General features: G+C 39.0%; 1 protein-coding gene across 1 annotated transcript in view; it reads left to right on the top strand.

Annotated features, from left to right (window-relative positions):
* KIAA2012 (KIAA2012 ortholog) overlaps positions 1-21,291 on the top strand; it is a 161,313-nt gene that overhangs the window by 53,287 nt on the left and 86,735 nt on the right. The window contains exons 9-11 of the mRNA XM_027873801.1: positions 145-300; positions 2,182-2,310; positions 13,397-13,465. Coding sequence (XP_027729602.1) covers positions 145-300; positions 2,182-2,310; positions 13,397-13,465 — 354 coding nt within the window. The remainder of the gene's footprint in view (positions 1-144; positions 301-2,181; positions 2,311-13,396; positions 13,466-21,291) is intronic.

Genomic DNA, 21,291 nt, shown 5'->3' with positions numbered 1-21,291 from the left:
CAAGACCAAAGAGGAACAGAATTAGGAATGATTGGAGCTAACCCACATTGGTCACCAATAGCCATCATGCATACTCTTTCATTTCCATCTTACTAACAAATATGTTCTTTTTCTCATTTGTTTCTCTCTCTTTACTTTTTCCAGGTAATGATTTTTCTCACCCACATTCAAGTACTCATGAAATGAGAGATTCAGAGAGAAAGAGTAGCAAAATTCAGCAGAAAACAGTTGGTGCCAGAAGTTCCAAAGACTTTATGGATGATGGAACCAGCCAGAGTGGCCTCCCAGAAGAGCTCATAGGTAGCCAACCATTCCATCTTGCCTGATGGGTGCTTGTGATTTGACAGGGATACAAAATAGTATATCTGGGCAGAGCCGTGAGATCTCTGATGGTCACTATACTGACAAAGAAATTCAGCATCAACTTTGGGAATGCCAGTGGGGCTAGTGTTCACCCCAAAGCTTCATTCCTAAAGAGTCAGTACATGTTTGAACGTTTTGCTGCACCAACATGCACTGCAAGCCATTTGGGTTTTCCTCATCCCTGGCAAGGGCAATGTGATGACATAGCCTCATTGTGCTAATGGAGAAGGCATTAGGTACCCTGTTTACCCAGCACACACCACCCAGAGTTATATGCCTTCCGGGTGAAAGTGAGCCCAATAAACAGCGTGAATGTTAGAGTGGTCCAGAAAGAAGCCAGAAATTTCTCCCAACCACATTTTAGCTCAGGGTACATCTAAGAATTGCAGAATTTGGGAGCCACTCTTACAGAAGAGTATGGCCCCAAAACACTATTTATCAATGATGCCAGGTAATGCTACTTAGCTCTGTTTATTGGCCATTTGTTGACTTTCTGCTTACACAGAAGAATGGATGTCTTCATCTTACCTTTTATAGTGCAAAGCTGAGGTCAAAGCCAAGTTTCTTCAAAAGGAAGTTACTGTCCCTTAGAAGCCATTGGAACCTTCCTAGCTCCCCTCAGATCAGGTAGAACCTTCCTAATTTCTCCATCAGTGGTCACATCATAGAATTGGCTTGACCCAAAGGGACTTTAGAGAACATCATCTGGCCCATAGTGTAACAAAATGACCATTCTTAACAATGATGAGATGATGATGATGATGATGATGATGTGATGGTGGTGGTAGAACATATTTTGGGTACCCCTGAGGATACATATGCCAGCATTAAGGCCATTCTATAGAGAAGCAACATGGAATAGAACAAAAGATACTAGAGCTGGGATCAGGAAAAACATGGGCTTAAATCCCACCTCTAACATTTACTATCTAGATGACCATAAGGAATTCACTTAGCCTCCCTGAACCTCATTTTCCACAACAATACCTATGGTACCCATTTGGCAGAATTGTGTTGAAGATCAGATGTAAAGTTGTTTGTAAACCTTATAGTACTATATGTGTCAATTATTATTAAGTTCTGGGACCTTGAGCTAATGTGCCTGTCCCACCTACCCTTCAACATATTTATACGGGTAAAATCTCGGTTAAAATGAAAGTCAAGGTCAGTGTGGTAGAGAGAAGAAAATAAGAGATGTGATAAAAAGGCAGTGTGCAGCCCGAGGAGCCTGTTTGTAGGAAAGGAAAGAGGGGGCACTGTTGCTAGGCAGCCAGTCCCAGTTTTGCCAACATTTGCCTCGGTGACAGTCAGGGAATTTTTATAGAACTGCCTCCAAAATCTTCTTTTTAAGCACAAGCTGGTAAAGCTACTTCCTTCTCCTCCTTCCACCCTCTATCTCCCTGAGTCATTAGGCAGCATTTCCCCCAAAACCCACGGCTTGAAGTCATCACCTTGATTGGCAGTAGGCTCTTGTCAGCACCCAAAAACATACAAATGTGTAACTGCCTGCAGGGCTACAAAACATGTTTTTTGGGGGTTTTTTTGTGAATGGGATGATCTCTTGACCTTTCACTCCCTCTGGCATGCTAGTCCTGCTAATTCAGGGACTCTTTACCTGAGGCTTGTAAACTTGGTTGTTCTTTTAAAAAAAATATTTTGATGACTGTATTTCAATATAATTCGTTCCCATTGCACTTAAAAGTATTATTCTGAGAAGGGGTCCTTAGGCTTCACCAGACTGCCAAAGGGGCCCACAACACAAAAAGAGGTTTTAGTTAGAGCCCCTGGGCTAATTAATGCCTTGTGTTTCTTTTCAAGGGAGTTCTCAGGATCCAGCACTTGGAAACATCTTGATGGGGCCTGCTGGAGATATTGTTTGCCAGCCTCTCTTGGGTTCTGTCCAAAGCATAGACCTCCCTCTTCAGCTTGACTTTGCATCAGGTCAAGGTAAGCTGACACACTCCAGGTCAGTCTCTTTTTTTCAAAGGGAAAAATTTTGCCTGTAGCTCCTAAAACTTCCCAGTGATAGAGAGACATCATTAAAATCAGACCAAAGTCAGCAGTTTTCCCCCTCTCACTGACACAGTGCTGCTTCTGTAGCTCAGTACAATAAGCTAATGTTTGCATAACAAGTTTACTCACGCTGGAGAATCTTGGGAGAGAAGTTTCAGGCCTGGGCCTCACTCAAAAGAGGAGGGGGAGGAGGTCTAATGTACATGGTTGATTCCTTGATGAGAATGATAACGCCCCTTTGGTATTTGCCCAAACTAAACACTGCCCTTCTTTTCTTTCTAGCCAACCTCTAGAATCAGAGGTGGCTAATTGGTAAGGGGGTCAGGTATTCATGTTATGTGCGTCGGTTCACCAGTGTGAATCATCTGACTCCTGACAGATATGTAAAGCAATTTCCAAAAACCCTTCTGGCGTGTTAACTTGTTGGGAAAGAGGATAGCTGTTTTGGGGGTTAGAGCAGTTTTGCAAAGCAGTATGCAAAAAAAAAAAATGAAGGCAGACAGTAGAGCATCAGATGGCTAATAAATATTGTGATGTGTTTGCATCCATATGGCCATCAGGAGTGTTGATGACGGAGATAAAGAATGTAGTGATCTAGGAGGTTGATGTCATGGCTTTTCAAGTGATGAGAGTCAAGAGATTAGGATGCTAGAGCAAACTTTTTGTCTAACTGGGTGAACTAGAGCAAGGCACATCCCTCTGGGCCTTAGTTTCTCAACTAGATAATTTTAAAGTTCCTTCTAATAAATGAATGAATGAATAAAGTTCCTTCCAGCTCAAACGTTCTATTATTTTCTATCATGGTGCATCACATTTGGGTGAAAAGTACTTTCCTGCTATTGAAATAGCCACTTTTTGTCCATGGGGTTCCAGGGGTTTCTAGTTAGTGGTTGTTTCCTTTGAACGACATTTTATTTAAAAGTCCAATTGCATATTCTTTCCAGTTGTTCTATGAATGTGTGCAGCTTGACAACAGCTGCTGAATCTTATCCTGCCTGGGTTATACCAGGAAATGACGCAAATACCACTTTATTCTGCAGTTTTTATACTGGTTTCAATAGACATTCTAATTAGATAGGGGTTGACCACCATCAGCATTACCCAACTGGTATAAAAGCTGGAAAGTAAATGTGATTCTATTAACCTGCTGTATCAGTAGTAAGTAGTATAGTAATTTAGGATATTAAAAGCAAAGTCATTCTAGCCAAAATCATCCTTTCTGGTGATGGTCAAAGGGGAAAGGGCAAAGTTTGAGCTACTAAACAAGTTTAAGCCATACTACAAATGGTAGCATGGAGCATTCAAAGAAGAATCCTACAATGATTCACAAAATACAATGACTTGTCGAGTGTGAAACATGGTGCAAGGGGAAAAAAACACAGTTGACAAAACAATTAAAATACTAAAAGATCTTGCCTGGTGACAGTGACGGGCAAACTTGGGTTTGATGTCAGGAAAAACTTTCTAACAAGTACAGCTATCCAAAAGTGGAATGAGCTGCCTCAGGAATTAGTAGGTTCCCCTTCTCTGGTGGTCTTCAGTCAAAGGCTTAATGACTACTTGGTAGGTATGTTGTAATGTGATGTTGTTGTTATTGTTGTTTCAAGGGGAAGGGAAGAAAACTGGCACTAAGCTAAGTACTTCACAAATATTTCATTTAATCCTCACAACAACCCTAGGAGGTAGGTGTTATTATCATCCCCATTTTACAGTTGAGGAAACTGAGGTAAACAGAGGTGAAATGACTTAACCAGAGTTACACTAGTAAATGTCTAAGGCCAGATTTGAACTCAGTTCTTTCTGACTCCAAGCTTAACCCTCTATGCCACTTGCTGCCTAAGGTATAGGTTGCTCTAGATAGCCATTGAAGTTTCTTCCAGCTCTGCAATTGGGCATGATTCTGTTTATTTGATTTATATTGAACTTGCAGTTCACTAAAACCTTCAGGTCTTTTCCACATGAACTATCTATTGTTTGTTTTCATTGCCCCATTATGTATTTGTACTGTTGATTTTTTTTTTAAACCAAGGAAGGAATATTTCACATATCTCGATTAAATTTCATTCTATTCAATTTGACCTATCATTCTAACCTGGCAAGAACATTTGTATCCAGATTCTATCATCTAATGTATTAGCTATCCCTTCTAGTTTCATAATATTTACAAATTAGAAAAGTATTTTTGTTGTTCAGTTTTCATCACATCCAACTTTTTGTGACCCCATTCGGTGTTTTCTTGGCAAAGGTACTGGAGTTGTTTGCCATTTCCTCCTCCAGATCATTTTACAGATGAGGAAACTGAGGCAAACAGGGTCCGGTGATTTGCCCAGGATTACAGAGCTAGTAAGTGTCGGAAGCCAGATTTGAACTCAGGAAGATGAATCTTCCTGACTCCCAGCCCAGAGCTCTATGCACTATGGTGCCACCTCACGGTCCTTGGAAAATATATTATTTATGATTCTATGCAAGTCATTGATAAAAATGTTGAACAGAATAGAACAAGAAAACTCTCTAGTATATACTCCATTACAAATTTCCCTGAGGGTTATTATTAATCATAAGATCATAGATTGAGAGCTAGAAGGAAATTTAGTAGCCTTTGAGTCTAACCTGCTCATTTTCCATTAATGTCTTTGCTGTTATCATGATTTTTTAAAGCGCCCTCTAAGTGACTCAATGATTAAATCCTCACTTTCTTTCAATGCCCTGAGATGTAGTTTATCTGAGACTGTTGACATGAATTCATTGAGGATAGCCATCTCTTCATTTATCTTGGGTTCCAACTCCCTGTTAAGCGTTTCTGTTCTCCACATTGACAATTCAGGCTGCAGTTTTGATTTCATGTGAAATATATTCCTAGTTTTCTTTACAATTTCCATTGGTAATTTGTTCCTAAGCTAAGTTTCTGACTTGTCTCTTCAAAAATGCTTCTTTCTTCCTGATAGTTTCATATACTAAGTTTTTCTAATGTATCATTTTCTAGGGGCATAGAATTAGAGGAACCGAATGAATGACCCAAGAATGTTCCAGCTGACCCAAGGTTGCCTTTGACCATTAGAGCAAGAATATGCTCAGTTTTTAACTCCTTTTTGCCACTTAAAATAGTGTTTTGGTTGGGAGTCTGTTTAACCACCCATCCATTTCACCTCCCTTACTGCTTTCTAGGTTCTCTGGGATAGAAGGTCCTCTTTCATCAGTGGGATTGTTGGTAAAATATAGCTTTTCCTCGGGAGCTATTTTCTGAAAAGCTATTCTTCCTAATGCCTACACTTAGGGATTTTATATGGAGTTGTTTCTCTGCGCCAATGTCACCCAATCAAAGTGTGCCATTTTTTCTAAGGATCTCCTCAAAACAGTTCTCCAAACCTAAATAGTAAAAATAGCTAAATTTACATTATGCTTTATAGTTTGAATAGAATAGAATAGAATAGAATCATTTTGATTCTCATAACAACCTTGTGAAGTGTTATTATTATTATTATTATTATTATTATTGCTAATTTATAGATAAAGAAACTAAGGCTGAGAGAAATCAAATGATTTGCCCAGGGTAGCAAAGCTAGTGTTTGAGGTAGGATATAAGCTCAGATCTTTCTGACTCTATCCAGCATTCTATCAATCCTCATTATATGGGTATATCTTTCCAATCTTGGAGGGGGCAATGATAGGGAGGGCAAAGGGGGGGGGATTCCTGAGAGCACTTTGACATGGCTCCTTGCTCCCAGTTATTTCTGGCCACTAACTCACAAGGAGTGACATCAGCAGATATCACCAACACGAAGAGAATTCAGGAAAGATATTTTAAGGGGGAAAAAAAAACAGCATTACATAGTGGGGCTTAATAGTCAGGAAGACCTGGGTTCAAATCCCACTTCTGACACTTTTTAACTGTGTGATTCTGAGCTAAACATTCTTTCTCTTCATGTCTCAGACAACTTCCTAGGACTAATTATTCAAATCACAAACAACTTGAGTTCCCCATGATAACAAAACCTTTCCATGTGTCTTATTTTGTTTTGTTTTGTTTATTTGTTTTCCTCATGGGGGGTTGGGGGGGGAGAAATGCCTTTATTGGCCAAGAACTAACCACTCATTTACAACCTGGTTTGTTGTTTGTATTTTTTTTTCCTTAGTGTCTTATTTTGAATGACAAAAACACCTAGCTCCCTTAATGGAGCTTATGGGAACTCTGCATTAGGCTTAACCCTGTAAATGGGAATGGCCTGGACCTATCAGATGTGCAATGAATCCCCAAATATTTGAGAAGTCTTGGAAGCATTGTGACAGCAAGAGAGCAGAGTAGGGGACCTTTTCTTTCACCTTTATGAAACTCAATGTGGTCACCATGACCCCTATTGGAGGGACCCCCAGAGTCCCCAGTTCAGACAGAGATACTTCTCTTTGAAGCATTTCTCCAAGAGTATCTAGAAGGTAAATGTAACAAAGACAGTCCTCTACCTCAGCAATTTGGCTGAGAATCTAAAGCTATTTCCATAGCATCTGGATTTAAAAAAAAAAAAAAGACAAACATTGAGAGATGAGTCTGCCTGAGATCAATTTTTTTTAAAATTAAGAGAACAAAAATACAGTAAAATATTTGCTCAAGTTCTACCTCATCTATATATGTGTGTATGTGTGTGTGCATGTGTGTGTGTGTGTATATGTATATATATATATATATGTATATATATTTATACATACATTTCATTGTCTTTGGGTTTCTTTCTCTCTTAGTTCCATTTGTACCAATCTTTGGTCATTCCAAGCCCACCTTAAGTTCCATCTCTGCTAAGAAGCTCACTTTAGCCCACGATAACATTTCCCCTCTCATTGCATGAGTCTGTAATTTCTATGAAAGTGTATAAAGAATGCTTATTATCCAGACTCTGACAGGCAGCTGTACGAACAAGCCACTGAATTGGTTCATGAGTATAGGTATTTTGAAAAAATATCGTAGATGGACACTAAACTGGGCCTTGAGATGAACCAGAGGAAGAGGACAGGATAAAGTGCATCTAGGAAATTGTGCAGTGTTCTTCCTACGATGTTTCAATGTTTTGTTTAGTTTTGCTGAACTGTTTTTTCCCCTTTTTATTCTTCATTATACAGCATGAATCTTTGATAGAAAGCAAGGGAATGGAAATATTGGGAAATATAGGTGATGTAAAATCAAAATATGTCAATAAAATTTTGTTTTTTAAAAGGCAATACAAAAGACAGAGAGAAATTGTGTGCAGTGTTTTCGATGACTCTAAGCCTCCCCCAAAACAAAAACCTATTGAGATAACTCTTGACTCTATGACTGTGAATCATGGAATACTACAATCTCTGAAAAATCAAAATGTGGGTCATCCAAAGGGCAATAGAGAGACACATGGTGGGCTATAGTATATTGTCATTGACAAATTGCACAGAGGAAGTAGGGTAAAAGTTATCCTCCAAGAGCCATATGACCAGAAAAGGAGGTGGCCAGTCATGCAGTGAGAGCAAGGGTAAGAGATGAATAGACTTTGTGCTGTATTAGTATCCTTGCAACGTTAAGAGACCTAGAGGAAGGCCCCCAGCACATTGGGTGGTCCCATTGTGAAGGATTTATGGAAGGACATGGACAAAAGTTGCACAGGATGAGAAGATTTAAATGGGTCATGATCTATACCATTGGAGAGAGCCCCCCCGTCCATGAGATCATGGAATCGTGAAAGGATTGAAATAACAAAGTACATTTTATCTCCCCAATTAGAATGCAAACTTATTGAGGCCAAAGACCATTTCTTATACATTTTTGTACTTTACATCACCTAGTACTATGCTTTGTACCTAAGAGGCATACTTCAATAGATCCATGTCCTCCATGTTGTAGGTATTCCTTTTAATGGCACAGATTGCAACTCATCCAAACCTTCTCATCATCTGTAATTTTTGAATATGCCCTCCCATAATTACTTTATAGAGGCTCTACCCAATGTGTTGGAGGGATTCTTTCAGGTCTTTTAAATTTATATTTATTAAGTGCCAATGAAGCACTTGAACTGTCCATCTGTTATCCTTTACTTTATATCCAATCATAAATTTCCTCAATCATATCTTTTATGCCACTCATTGCATATAAGTCAAAATTAATAATGTACCATAGCCTAGTTAGGTCTATTCTGCATCTCTCCATCATCTTTTCAATGACTCACAAATTTGATTTTTCAGTTTCACAGTTTTCCATGATTTGTAGTCATTTAGCATTACTGGCAGAATATTGACATTAAGGATATATATTTGTCTCAGGGAACAGCTTGGGATTTTTAAAAGCACTGCACAATTTCCCAAATGCAATCCAGCTTGCTCTATTTCATTATTCATTTCTGGCCCCAGTTCATTGTCCATCTGCAGTGTTTGTCCAAGATATATGTACCGAGGGACTCACTAAGTAGGCTGCCTATATAATTGCATTCATAGTCTGAATGACATACATTCTTCAGCCATTAGTTTTTACTTTGTGTATTGTTAGGCTATTCTCCTTTGGGTGGTCATGGATCTCATTGAGGAGGTCCCATAGTATTCTGGGGGGAGAAAGGGAGATGCCATCAGCACAGGGTCTAAGAGATCCCTCAAAACACATTTGTTGTTCCCATGATTTCATCAGTATAGAGAACTCCCTCTATTAAACAGATCAGTAACTCATTTGTAATTTCACAGAATTTTGGATAGCCATCCAGCGTAACCCTTACTCACAAAAGGAATCACCACCATAACATAGCTAACAAATGATTATCCAGCCTCTGTTTGAAGACCCCCATGATGGGGAGCCCACTGCCTCATTAGGCAGACCATTCCCCTTTTACAAGGCTCTAATTGTTAGATGCTTCTACTTAATCAAACTTATACTTGCCTCTTTTTCAACATCTACCCATTGCTCCTGGTTTTGTCCTTTAAGAATGAATGGAACAAGTCTAATGCTTCTTCCCACATCTGAACACACATTAGGAGCAGCACGTGCAGTAGAAAGTGTGCCAGATTTGGAGTCAAATCCCAGGTCTGCTTCTTACTACCTGTATGACCTTGATCATTCAATAAACTTCTCTGGGCCTGAATTTCTTCTTCTATAAAATGAGAGGATTGGGCTAGATGGCCTTTAAACTCCCTCCTACCTTTAAATCTATAATTTTATGAATACATCTATCATGACCCCCCTAAGTCTTCTCTTCTCCAGGATAAACACCCCCAGTTCCTCACAAGGCATGAATTTGAGACCCTTCACCATCCTGGTCATCTGCTTGGTATGCTCTCCAGTTTATCAACATCCTTCCTAAACTGTGACTCCCATGAAGAGTTGCTTGTAGCATTGAGAAGTTAAGTTACCTGCCTACAGTCACACAGCAAGTATGTGTCAGAGGCAAAATTTGAACCCAGGTCTTTCTAACTTCGTGCCATCTCTGACAAATGAAACTCCCTACTTCCCAGGCTTATTGGGAGACCCCCATGAGGTAACAACTGTGAAAGTGCCTTATGAAGTCTAAAGCATTGAAGAAATGAAAAGCATTATCTTTACTAACATATCCCAGGTGCTACATGGGAGAAGGCATGGTTGCACCTCACCCTTTGGAGGCTGGGGTTCAGTGCCACTTGGAGAGGACCCATAGCTTTGGCGCTAATAGCAACCTATTTGCAGGGTGTCTAGACATTTTAGTCCTTTTTTTGGAAGCTGACCAACTTCGCCATGCTTCCTGAGCCAGAAATCCTCTATTCAGAAGACTTTTCTATCTCCCTTTTGCCTCACAGTTGAGAGGATTCATTTGATATTTTTTCCCCCAAGTATCCAGCCACTTTGAATTGGGACAAGATAGCAATTAAAGATGTCAAAGAGACAGACTTTGCTCAGCAACTTGCACAGGGACCACTGATTCATTCTTTACGTGGCATGCACAGCTGGTCTCTGCTGAGCCAAATCCTCCCAAGTACCAGCAAAAAAAAAAAAAAAAAAAAAAAACATACACACACACACAGACTCACGAGTGTCACATTCTTCTCCAATTGCCATTAATACAATGTGTTCTCAGTTTGGGGGTTCCAAAGGAAGTGGTTGAACTTCCATACAGACAACTGTAGTAAATAAGTTTGAAAAGAAAACCCAATAGTGGATTTCTTGGGACATGTAAGGCAAAGGGCACGACTAGAAGCTGTGAATTGTTTGTGTAACCCTCCGACAGCCTCTGCCCCCAACACATACTGAGCTTTCTCTTTCATGATTGTTTTAGCCTCGTTTTCGCTTTCAACCAGGATCACTCAATTCTTTGAGGGAAAATTAACATTCATTATGCAATTTATCTCTCCCCTTTTAATCCAGAATGTCAGTCTCCAAGGTCCATGCTCAATAATTAATGTCTGTTCTCATTTTCCATTCTCAAGAGCATCTATTCTTGAACTGTAGGGTCAACAATTAACACTAATTATGGCTTTTTCTCTCTACAATGCAAGTTCCCAGAATCCCAAGTTACCCTGTTTATTCTAAGTTATCTGGATGCATGTATATACATGTGGGCCTGCTGGTACTTAAGATCATTAAGTAATACTCTTTTTCAAGCCCCACCACAGTTAACAAATCAATCAAACCCTAACTTTTTTTTTCTGGTCTATTCACTAGTGTATTTACCATCAATACTCGAATGACAAAGGAATGAGTATTTGTAAACAAATTTGACTGGAAGACTCAGAATTTAAAATAGATCATAGGATTTGGTGATGGAAGGGAACTTAGAATCTTTCATATATCCTTGTTTCATACTTATGTGAATACAAGTCTTATTCCTCTTCCATTCTCCACCCCTACCCTACCCCACCCCACCTCACCCCATAACCATTACCACCATTACTAGAATGTAAGCTCCTTCAGGGCAGAAATCTTCTTTTTTTAGCCTTGTACTCTCAGTGCTTCAAATGCTTATTTATTTTTTAATACAGACTTGTGATTTCGTTGGCATAGGGAACTCCCATTAAGGAAACTTCCTCCCTCCCAGATCAGCAATTGTTCTATCACTCATAGCCTTTAGAGAGACTGCCTTGGAGGCACAAAGGATTAAGTGACCTGTCCAGAAAGATACAGCACATGTCAGGGGCAGGATTTAAACCCAGGCCTTCCTGATGAAGTATTCTAATCACTACACCATGCTGCCTTTCAATGATTAATAAAAATTTTAATGATTTAAGGATAATAAATATTTATTGAATTGAATTAATACTTTGAATTGAAATCTTAAAAGGGGGAAAACCTTATAGATCATTTAGCTCAATCCCTTCATTTTACATAGAAGAAATAAAGAACTTTCAGTAAATGACTTACCTAAGGAGAAATGAAAATGATAGCTGTAGGAAGGAGAATGGAGAGATAAGTGGCGCCATGGTGGGTAGAGTGCGGGGACTCAAGTCAGGAAGACTCGTCTTCCTGAATTCAAGTCCAGCTTCAGACACTTACTAGCTGTGTGACCTTGGGCAAGTCCCTTAACCCTGTTTGCTTCAGTTTCCTGGAGAAGGAAATGGCAAATCACTCCAGTACCTTTGTCAAGAAAACCCTAAATAGGGTGATGGAGAGTCATACAAGACTGGAACCACTGAACAACAAGGAAGGAACTCTCACGCAAGATATCTATGATAGAAAGGGGGCAGAGTAGGGAGAGAGAAGCTTTGAAAGGACCTGACTGTCTTTTTGGCTAGAATTGGACAGCCAGTGTAATTTTCCAATCCCCCCATGATTCTACTTTTCCAGCTTTAGTATTTGGACTGCAACTAGAGACCGTGGACACCACATGCCTGTCTATCATCCACAATGAGGCCACTGCTACTCGTGTTGCTGCTTCATGCAACATCTGCTGTTCAAATTCATGTTATCTACTCAGCTTTTATGTCTGGAATTAACGGTTTAGTGTTCTTCTCCTAATGTAAGCTTTCAGTTCCAGGTTTTTACATTCCTAATACTTTAGTTGTCCCTTTCTCGGGGATCGTTAAACAGTGACCTAGAAAAGGTTATTCTCCATGATAGCATCTACAAGCTTTCCAAATGATCTAATTCTTCTCTGGACTTAAGAATCAGTATTTCTGTCCATGATTACTATCCTCCCTTAAAAAGTTTTTTTTTTATAATTAATTTATTTATCTTTAGTTTTCAACATTTACTTCCATAAGATTTTGAGTTTTAAATTTTCTCCCCCTTTCCTCTCCTCTCCCCTCCCCAAGATGGCATGCAATCTGATATAGGCTCTACTTATACATTCATATTAAGCATATTTTCCCATTAGTCATGATGTAAAGAACAATTAGAACTAATGGGAGGAACCACAAGAATGAAGCAATAAAACAAAACAACAAAGGAAAAGGAGAGCAAATAGTATGCTTCCATCTGCATTCAGATTCCATAGTTCTTTCTCTGGATGTGGATAGCAATTTCCATCCTGAGTCCTTTGGAGTTGTCTTAGATTCTTGCATTGCTGTGAAGAGAATCTAAAAAAATTTTTAATTATATTTTTCAATTAACAAGCATTTCCTTTTTCTCCCTCAAACCTCCCTGCTACAATGGAAAAAAGAAAAAACAGAAACAAAACCCCTGTCACAATAAATTCCCATATTGGCCATATCCAAAAATCTACAACTCATTCTACATATTTAATCCATCACCTCTCTATCAGGAAGTGTAGCATTCTTCACCATCATTCCTCAGGAATCAAGGTTGGTTATTGCATCAATCAGAGTTCTTAAATCTTTCAAAGACGCTCATTTTATAATGTTGTTGCTATTCCTTGGTTTTACTCACTTCCTTCTGAGACACGTCATACAAGTCTGCCCAGATTTGTCTGAACCATCCCTTCAATCATTTCTAAATAGTGCTATTGTGTTCCATTATACTCATGTATTAATGTTTATTATTAATAACTAACAAACTAATAATTTGTTCAGTCATTCCCCCCTTTTTGTGTATGCATGACAATTTTCACAATGCATATTGAGATTACCATTTAATATGCCCCTATTTTCTTTCCAGCATATCAGTTTGTAGATTCCAGTACCAATGTTGGTGAAGCATGCTCAAATGATCAGCATGTCAGGAAAGGTAAGGTTCCCCCCAGAAAACATACATATGTGTTATCTATAAGCTATTTAGCTTATTTCTGAGGACTTTTATATTTAATTTAATTTTCAATTAATAAGTGTTTTTTTTCCCTTTCACTCCATTCTCATTGGAATAAAAAGGAAAAAGAAAACATTTGTACCAAACATATATAGCCAAGTAAAACAAATTCCTTCCTTGGCCATGTCAAAAAATGCATGTCTCAGTGCATCTCACTGAAAGAAAGGAGAATGAGTAATAAAGTACTTCTTCATCAGTCCTCTAGAATCATGGTTGGTTATTGTATTGATCAGAGTTCTTAACTCTTTCAAAGTTGTGTGACTACTTTTGTTATTGTATATATTGTTCCCCCTGGTTCTACTTCTCTTGTTAAATTATGGACCCAATTCATTACACATGTGTATTAGCTATCCATAAGTCTGATTATCAGTCCATAAGTTCTAGAAGTTGTCTACCCAAATCCATGTTGTAATCTGAGCAATAAACCTTCTTCATCTATTTTTCCTATATGGAAGGTCAAGTCTTGGTGAATGGTTACAGATCTCTTCCAGGAGCCACTTGGTACAACCAACAAAATATTATCTACATATATAAGCATCTGAAGGATTTCACCATTCCAAGATACTCCCTCCTCAACTTGGATTCTACCCTGGATTTGCTCTATCACAGTGGTGAATACCTCTGGCAAGCATACCTCTCCCTATTTTATGCCTTGTCCAATGTTTATGATAAGAGATTCATTGAACAGGGTTATCTTTATGGTTGTATCTTTTAAGGAACTTTAAATGATTTTGAGGTATGACTGCAAGACATCATGTTGGAAGAGAGCCTATAGGGCAGTGTTTCATCCTCCTAAGTCAAATACTTTTCCATAATCAACAAACAATAAGCACAATGGGATCTTATATTTTCTACATCTTTCAGGCAGTTGTGAAATAGATGTGACTCACTGTTGAATTTTGATTACAAAAGGCAATGTTCATTCCCTACTAAATATCCTCAACAAAGATCAGTCAGTTGGTCAGTCAACAAGCATTTATTAAGTGCCAGGCACTGTGCTGAGGATGCAAAGAAAGGCCTAATTAAAATTTGGTAACATACATTTATAATAAATCTAGCCATCATGGTTCCATGATTTCTTCCAGCTCCATTCAGCATCAGGTGAGTAGGGGAAGAAGCAGAAGCAAATGGTGCTTGAGACTTGAGCTCTCCTCAGCTGCCTCTCTCAGTAGATGACCACACCTTCTACTTTAACAGACTCTAGACACTGTACCTATGCACACACAGAGACTGGATTAAGTCTTGGGGGAGTCTGGCCGGTAATTAGAGGGATTAGGCTCTTTCCTATGTTCTCCAGAGACTGAAGGAAAATTACTTAAAACCTGGGTTTGTTTCATGTCTAGGGTCTCTCTAAAGGGCAGAAGAGAAGTATATTCAATATATTGTATAAATGAGGTTGGGACAGCTATTTATTTCCTTTACGCTGAAGAAATACTTAATACAAGGATTCACAGGCTTGTATTGACAAAAGCTTAAAACATGAAGCAGCAGCTTAACTTATACCTACTTTCCCAGGAATTGAGACCTCATCATCTAAACATCAAGTAGTTTGAAGGACTTTTCAATAGGCATGTTACATTTCGCCTCAACATTGCACTGTCTAAACAATTCCCTCCAAGTTGATGGCTTTAGCAAGTCAAGCCAGAGTTTGGGCTCACCTGGCTCACTAATGGTTGCCTTCCCCAAAAAGCATTGTAGTGGATATAGATACCTCCCATTGTGTAGCCAGTACTGTACTGACTCGGGGTTCAGGACCTCAACTCATGAGGCTGCCTCAAAAACTATATATAGCCTTCTCAAGATCAATATTCGATCACCTATAATGAGACAAAAAAAATCCACGCACATACAAAGGAGAGAAGCAACCAAAGGCCTAGGCTCAAGCTCCCTTTGCTGAGTCCCTGTTCTAGATGATCTACATGCATCTAGACACTCTAGATGCTCTGGAAGCAATTCACCATGCTGGTGGAGTAGGAGAGGATATCCCTTCCCTATCCCTCATGGGAAATCCCAGAGTTACATTATGTCAGCTAGAAAGTAGAAGGGGGAGATAGAAGGTCTGCTTGGTGGCCAATATGGTGATTGTATCACCATCTCAAAGTATTGAGCCCCACATATCCCTAGAAGTTATTAGAGATACTCAAACACATCCTTATACATGCTACATGGTATATAATCCCAAATACATAGAAATACACTGGGTTTTTTTTTTTCATTCTGTTTTGAAGACAATAACTGATACTACCTCCTAGATTTACTCTTCAGACATTCCAATTGACTTCTGCAAGGATATACTCATCTTTTCTTCTTCCTTTTTCTCCCATTTTTTTCTTTGCAATTCTCCATGCTTCTAGAAGTTTTTGTTTTGCTTTATGTGAATTATGTGTTCTACAATTCCTCATTTGAAAATGAATCTATGCTCTTGGGCCTCATAACTAATCCAACTGAAAAATTCATTGGGTCCAGTTCACAAAATCCAGGGAGATGATTGTGTCCGAGGAGCATAGACCAGGATATCTGGGATCCTCTAAGCTCGCATTGCCTCCTACATTTGCAGTGAACTTTTAGAGCCCCCAAATCATTCCAACTGGCTATATGTGCTGATCCACTTTCAGTCTCTCTTGACAATTCTAACCAGGCTAACACCACTGGTCTCTGCTTCTCTAATCATATTGACTTGATTGGAAGGTTTCTCCTGTGTTTTATTTTCTGTTACTCCCCCAACTCAAGTTAAAAACTCCATTAATAAGCTTGCCTTCTTCCAATTCAAGCCTGGTAATGGGCCATTTACATTCAAATGTCACTATAAAAAATAATTTATTAACTTTTGAGAGAAGCTCTTGTTCCCAAGACATAGCCAAACCCTTGAGACTGGGCTTGCTATAGTCTAAGAAAACAGAAGTTGAGTAAAAAGATGTTTTATTCCAATTTGGAAGAAAAAAGTATCTCCCTCAGATTTACTAGGCATTGCCATATTTAAATTCAGGCTGACTGGTCTCTTCTAGATAGTTCCTTTGAGATCCTTTGATAGAATTCCCTAGGGCTTGAATCTGGCCCTGAGACTTTTTTCAGGTCTAAGAACTATTTACATAGAGCCCCATCCTCCCCTCCCTATCAAAGAAGTTTCCAAGTGAAAATGCCTGGTGTAGGCAGGATCTTAAATCTTGTCCCAAAAATTTGATAATGACTAGTATATAAAATGGCTATCTTGGGTCTTGGTCTCCTGGGCTAAACAAGTAGAGACTTGAGATTTATTGTTACAGGACAAACACTCTATAGGTCATTGGCTTCTTGAGTCACAGCATATAAAATAAAGTATTTTTAGAAGTCTTCCTCTCGAGGAAAGCCCAAAGAGGCTATGCAGAGCGATGAGGGTTGTCCTTTTATGGTTAACTTTTCACTGGAAAAAAAACTTTTTAAAATTGTCTGCATTTGCATTTTTCCCTTTTTCGTGTATGACAAAAGAAACCAAAGAAGGAAAATCACTTTAAAAAAAAAAAAAACAGAATTGAAATGTGGGGGGAAAAAAACAGAAGACTTGAGTGATATTTGGATTTACCAGACTAACATTAAAAAAAAACAACACAACAATCAGAAAGGCCAGGCTGTGTCGAGCACTTTATAAATCACAGGTTAAGTTTCCTCTGCCTTGATTCTATTATTGATCATCCAGTACTTGAGTGAGAGAGAGGTAGGGACAGGAATTGCCAGAGCCTGACCTTGGTGCAGTTTGCTTTTCAGGGGATGCTCCTGCTTCTCACAGGGTAAAGCTTGGGGATCTTGGACTTTGGAAATGGGTTGGCCTTGAACCCTTGTTAAGAGGTTTCTGTGAAATCTTGTGACTGTGGCTCTGCCTTCTTGCCACCCACTGTTCTAACTTTGGAGCCTGCCTGTCTGAGCATTCTTTCCCAGGCCCTGACAAAGATCTGGGAAGGAGGCAGATATCTTACCTCACCTGATAAGTAGACCCCTTGGTGCTACATCTACATATTGACAAACTGATTGAGGTTAAGGGTGGTGGGGAAGGGGGAGTCTTCCCATCTTGGGAAGAAGGAAAACATAAAAGAACGGGAAAAAAATTCAGAATGAAATTTGGTTGAGATTTCTTTATAGAAACCAAGCTTGGGAGTTAAGTGCATTTGGTGAAGTATTTGGATAACAAGACATTTCAGGATCTGTCTTCTGAACTACTAATCTCTTCTTCTATCCTGCTTTTCAAGTTTTGAGTGTTTGATGAAGGATTCCATGCTCTGGAAAAAGAAGAAAAGGGAGGTTTGGGATGAGATTCTAACAAGGGTCATCACTGAAGCTGACAGATTATCGAGCAAGAATGCTATCTCTGAGCTAAAAGCCTGCGGTCCAATTAATGCTAGGGCCTGTGAGTCGGCCTTCATAGATGAGATGGTGGGCAGCCAGTTACAGAATGGGTTCACAGTTTATCTCTTGGGCAATAGGAATGCTTACCACAGAAAGGCAGTGCTTCTCCTATTTTTAGGCATAACTTCCTGTCATCCAGTTCCTAATCTGTGAGTGTGCACCTCAACCTCTATACCTCACAAAGAAATGGGCCCTGCCTCCACAGGCCCTGCCCCAGTGAATTGGCAAATGTAGTTAGTTTTTTTGGCCTTGATAATAGTGTTACAGATTGCCCTGATGTTTGGAGAGGTTGTTTGACCAGTCCATTGCTTTATCTCTGAGGAATGTGGTTTCAGTTAAGAGTCTCTCCTCTCTGACAACTTAGACCTTTAGTGAACTGCCAGGGTCACATAGCCAAGAGATGTCGAAGTCCTAAGTGATTTTTCAGCCTTGTGTCTAAAATGTGTTTACATTTCTTGAACCCTGGGTGATGGAATCCTTCTGCTTGTGTTAACAAGCATTTCTCCTATTTATTAGAATTCATAAGTTTTATGTCAAGGCTATCAATGAGGCTTTCCAAGCTAAGAGAAGGGACACAAGTCTGCAAGCCGAATCTGTCTGAAGAATGAACCATGGCCAAATAACTGTTGTATGGCAAGATGAATTGCGGTAAATACAAGCAGGGCAGGAAAAGAGAAATGTTTTCAAGATGTACTGAAGCCTATTTTCAAACAGCCTTTGGTCAGTGGTCCTCAGTTTTCTCATCTGTAAAGTGAAGGGGGGGTTGGACTATTTCCACTTTGAGGTCCCTTCCCACTCTAAATAGATGATCTTGTCGTGCTGTAATCTCATAATATGGACAGCTGGGAGAAAACAGAAGTAATGGATCAGACCATGAGGAACAAGGAGTGGCGAAACCATTCTAAAGTAAAGTCTTCAGGTCAATCGATATTCCAGGTTACAATGGCCCAAACAATGAGAGGCCCTCCAATGAACCACTAGTATGGAACCGAAAGGGAGAGTGTTCACAAGTATAGAATGTGGGAAAAACCATTAGATGGACATTGGTCTTTTCAGTCATTTGAGGGGACACAGATCATAATCACTGTCAGTGACGTCATCTTCAGAGATGAAGGACAACAATAGAAAGATATAAGTAAATATAATAACCAGGCTTATATAATGCAAGCCAAGAGCATCTGCTTAGTTGTGTTTGCTTTTCAAGCAAATTGATAACTCCTTATCTATTTTTCTCTACACTAAACGCACTATTTTAAGAGAAAAATAAAATGAATGAAATCCTGGGACCCTCCTCTTATCCACATCCCCAGCAGCCCCCTTTGCTCTACTTCAAGGAGCCATGATTTCATTGCCATGGTTACTCCCTCCACCATTGTAAACTGCAATTTAACAGTCATTGATTTAAGCACTTATTATGCTGGGCACTACGGTAGGTGTTGGCAATACATACAGAAAAAAAAAATAAAACAATCTGGCCTGTCCTTAAGGAGTCTATACTCTAGTGTAATCCCTCTCTACTTTGGTACACAGACTTGGGAGTTGCTGTGACCCCTTCCCCCTCAAAAAAAAAAAATCAGCTTTCAGGTAATATCTTCTCCTGAATGGTTCACACACATTTCAATCTCAGAATGTCCAAATGGAACTCATTGTCTTTTCCCCCTAAATTCACCCCTCTTCCAAGTTTCTGTACTTCTATTAAGGGCACCACCATTCTCCTATTCACTCAGATTTATAATCTGAGAGTCATCCTGGACTTTGACCTCTTCCTAACCCTATCCACATCCAATTAATCATCAGATCTTATCAATTATATCTTGTAGGAGGAACAATATTTGGTTCATGTATGCTGGACCAATTTCTCCTCAAAGGCACAGGGAAATTTCCCTCAAGACTTAATTAGTCCAGGTGACTAGGGCTTGAGCAATTGGGTTGGCTTCCTGGTCTCCTGGGGCCTAAAAGGCCCAGTCAACTTTACATTCTTCAGGTTTGTCAGAATCCCCAATACTATTCAAGTTAACATACCTTTCTGACCAAGCACCGTCAGATATGGATGCAGAGATTAGTTCTGCCCAACTGAATAAATGCTATATCCTCATTGTCTTTCCTTTTTAAAAAAAATTATTTGTCTTTAACATTTTTTCTTTTTAAATTTTGAGTTCTGAATTCTCTCTCTTCCTCCCACCCCTCCTCCACCTACTGAAAAGGCAAGCAAAAAGATAACAATTATACATGTGAAATCATGCAAAAAAATTTCCGTATTAGCCATATTGCCTCCCCCCCAAAAACAAGAAAATAATAATAAATAAATAAAGCAAGAAAATGTTATACCTCATCAGTTCTCTCTCTGAAGGTAGAAAGCATTTTTTTTTATCATGAGTCCTTTGGAATTGCCTTGGATCATTGTACTTGATCACAAAGTCTTTCACAATTGATCATCATCCTTGCTGTTATTGTGCACAATGAACCCCAGGTTCTTCTCAGTTCATTTTGCATCAATTCATATAGGTCTTGCCTTTTTTTCTGAAGCCATTCTCCTTGTCATTTCTTATAGCATAATAGTACTCCATCACAATCATATGTCACAACTTGTTCAGCCATTCCCCAACTGATGAGCATCCTGTCCATTTTCATTTCTTTGTCGCCACAAAAGGAGCTGCTGTGAATATTTTTATACATATAGATCCTTTTCCTTTTTCTTTGATCTCTTTAGGATATAGACCTAGTAGTGGTATTACTGGGTCAAAAGAATACAGTTTTATAGCCCTGTGGGCATAGTTCTAAATTGTCCTCCAGAATGATTGGACCAGTTTACAATTCCATCAGCAGGTTATTAGAATATTTATTTTCCTCTATCCCCTCCAGCATTTGTCATTTCTGATAGGTGTGAGGTGGTACCTCAGAGTTATTTCAATTTGCATTTTTCTCATCAATAGTGAATTAGAGCATTTTTTCACATGACTATAGATAGCTTTGATTTCTTCTTCTGAAAACTTCCTGTTTATATTATTTAACTATCAATTGGAGAATGGCATTTATTTTTATTAATTTGATTCAGTTCCATATATATTTGAGAAATAAGACCTTTATCAGAGAAACTCACTATAATTTTTTATATTATTTCATTGTCTATGGTACCTTTCAGCAAAATGAAGCTTTCTTCATTATCTCTTTTAATTAGGTCTATTTTTTATCTGAGATCACAATTGCTACTACAGCCTTTTTTGCTTCAGTTAAAGCATAAGAGATTCTGCTTCAGCCATTTATTTTAATTTTGTGTCTCCTGTAAACAACATGTTGTTAGAGTTTGGTTTCTAATCTGTTCTGCTTTCTGCTTCCATTTTATGGGTGAGCTTATCCTATTGCCATTCACA

Source organism: Vombatus ursinus, unplaced genomic scaffold, assembly GCF_900497805.2.
Source record: "Vombatus ursinus unplaced genomic scaffold, bare-nosed wombat genome assembly UNPS02014802.1, whole genome shotgun sequence".
Lineage (NCBI taxonomy): Eukaryota > Metazoa > Chordata > Mammalia > Diprotodontia > Vombatidae > Vombatus > Vombatus ursinus.
This window is presented reverse-complemented; position numbering and strand designations above follow the sequence as displayed.